Source organism: Phacochoerus africanus, chromosome 1, assembly GCF_016906955.1.
Source record: "Phacochoerus africanus isolate WHEZ1 chromosome 1, ROS_Pafr_v1, whole genome shotgun sequence".
NCBI lineage: Eukaryota > Metazoa > Chordata > Mammalia > Artiodactyla > Suidae > Phacochoerus > Phacochoerus africanus.
The window spans coordinates 148479346-148481760 of NC_062544.1; the positions used below are offsets into that span (position 1 = coordinate 148479346).

The following is a 2415-nucleotide window of genomic DNA, read 5'->3' on the forward strand; positions in this document are numbered from 1 at the left end:
CTTGGCTCTGTCCACTGGTGGGTGGGGAGAGATAGCCCAGAAAGCAGCCAGTGCTTTAGAAACCCTTTCCCTTTCCTGTACCCAGCCTCAGACTCTGCCCATAGCTGAGGACAGCACTCTTGGTGGGGGCTCAGAGCACAGGGTATCCTATCACTTAGGGCAAACCCAGCCCTCAAAGCCCTCTCCAGATCCTAGGCTACACTGATCCCTACCTCAGGTCCCCACTCAGCCAAAAGACTAAGTCTTGTTATAGAGGGTAGGGCAGCTTAGAAAGCAAAGAAGCACGGAGCCTGAAGTCATCTGACTAGAACCTTGTCCACTGTTTGACATACAGCATAGTGCTCCAAGGCTTCATATAGAAAGAAACCTATGGGATTATTATTGTGGAATGTTTCCACACAGCATTCCTTCAGAAGGTAGGAAGCTGGGTACTGAATCTATCACCAGGTAGCTTTGCAGTTTGTGTTTGTTTGTTCGTTTGTTTTTGTCTTTTCTAGGGCCGCACCCACAGCATATGGAGGTTCCCAGGCTAGGGGTCTGATTAGAGCTGTAGCCATTGGCCTACGTCAGCGCCACAGCAACGTCAGATCTGTGCTGCATCTGTGACCTACACCACATCTCACGGCAATGCCAGATCCTTAGCCCACTGAGCATTGAGGCCAGGGATTAAACCCACATCCTCATGGATACCAGTTGGGTTCGCTAACCACTGAGCCACAATGGGAACTCCTAGCTTTGCATCTTTTGCCTGAGCCAAACTGCCTTTTCCATAAAGTAGGGTTGAACTACGAGGCCCTTTGAAACTGAACTGGCCTCAGTCAGAAATACTGAAATCCTCAGGTCAGGTACTCCCTGTATCTGGTCACCCTTAGGATTCCCATGGGAATCTGACTTATCATCAGAATCAACATTATTTCCTGTGAAAGATGTCTTTTCATTTCAATGTGGTGATGTTGGAAAAGAAGGAAGCTGAAAGAGCTGAGCCTGACTGAGAAGGATGAGATTTGGTGTCTAGGTTTGGTTCTTCATACAACACCCAGACCAAGATAGAGTCTGATGTGTTAGCAGATGGGATCTCAGAAACATCCAGTCTAGACTCTTCCTTGGGCAGATGTGAAGGCTGAGGCTTGCAGGACTTGCAGAGAGGACTGGAATGCAAGACTCCTGACGCCTAGCATAGTGCTCCTTCTACTCCAACCATGGTACTTCTCCCATTGCCGCTTCATCAGAGCTTGAAATCCTGCCCTTGGAGGGCAGTTCTTCTTTCACATTTTTATTGTTCCTCTGTTACAATACGGCTACCTCAAGGTAGTGTTCACTCTCCTAGGATCTCTTTTGGAAGATAAACATGTTTAATTCTTTTGTCGGGTGTCTTCCAAGCCCCAAGCTGGCCTTCACATAGTAAGCTGTGTTTGGTGGTAAGGTAAGAGTGTTGGTGAGCAAGAAAGAGAGTGAGAAAGGGGAGAAAAGCCAGGTTCAGTACAGGAAAGCTGCACACGTGAAGGAGGAGAGGAGGGTACTAAGAAGTACCTGACAAAAGGGACATTAAGATTCCAAAGATACACTTCTTTTAAAATTTGAGTTTACTAAAGAATATTTTACATACAGTAAAATTTACCCTTTCAAAGATGCATTTTAAAAAAAAAAATTCTTCTTTGCTAAGGGCCAGTCCAAGTCCAGGCCAGGGTTTGTCCAATGCAGAGAGGTTTGAAGCAATAAGTTTTAAAAATGTAGAGAGTAGCAAGTAGGAAAGCGGGTTTTTATAGCTCTACCGCTAATATGTTGTGATCTTAAGCAAGTCACTGTTCCCCTATAGGCTTCAGTTTTTAAATTTGTGAAGCAAGTAGGTTGCATTATTTTTTTAAAGAGCCCTTCCAAGCATGTTCCCAAGAAAAATATCTGTAAGATTCCACAGAGACACAGGTACAGTCTGACCAATTCGTTCCTTTCTCTGCTTTCAGCTGACACTGCCCACGTTCCCTGTGGTGGTGAAGATCGGCCATGCTCACTCGGGCATGGGCAAGGTAAGGCCGGGGCCTGCTGTGCTCTGGGGTTGAGGCCAAGAAGGACCTTTCCAGAAAGCTGGTTGTACACTGTTCTTCTCTCTGTTGCTGATGAATTCTTTCCAAGGAGAAGATGCTTTGGCCTCTCTGAAGCCATGAATGTTACCCAAACAGCCGTCTTTCAGCTGGAAGAATGCCAATCACCTGAGAGATCCCTGTGCCCTTTGCAGCAAATGTGGCTCCTGAGCCCTGGGAAGGGAAGCTCAAGTATAGGGACCTCCTAGGGAGATGTGGCACCCACGTTTGCATCTGGAAGGAAATATTTTGATGGGTTTGGAGGCTCAGGGCTCTCATGACTCTCAGTGTGTATGTAAGTCTCCCTTTCTCCCTCTCTGCCTTGTTCCAACATTAG

At 46.7% G+C, this 2415-nt stretch overlaps 1 protein-coding gene across 1 annotated transcript in view; it reads left to right on the plus strand.

Annotated features, from left to right (window-relative positions):
• Positions 1 to 2415, plus strand: part of SYN2 (synapsin II) — a 185428-nt gene that overhangs the window by 155415 nt on the left and 27598 nt on the right. The window contains exon 6 of the mRNA XM_047781047.1: positions 1962 to 2024. Coding sequence (XP_047637003.1) covers positions 1962 to 2024 — 63 coding nt within the window. The remainder of the gene's footprint in view (positions 1 to 1961; positions 2025 to 2415) is intronic.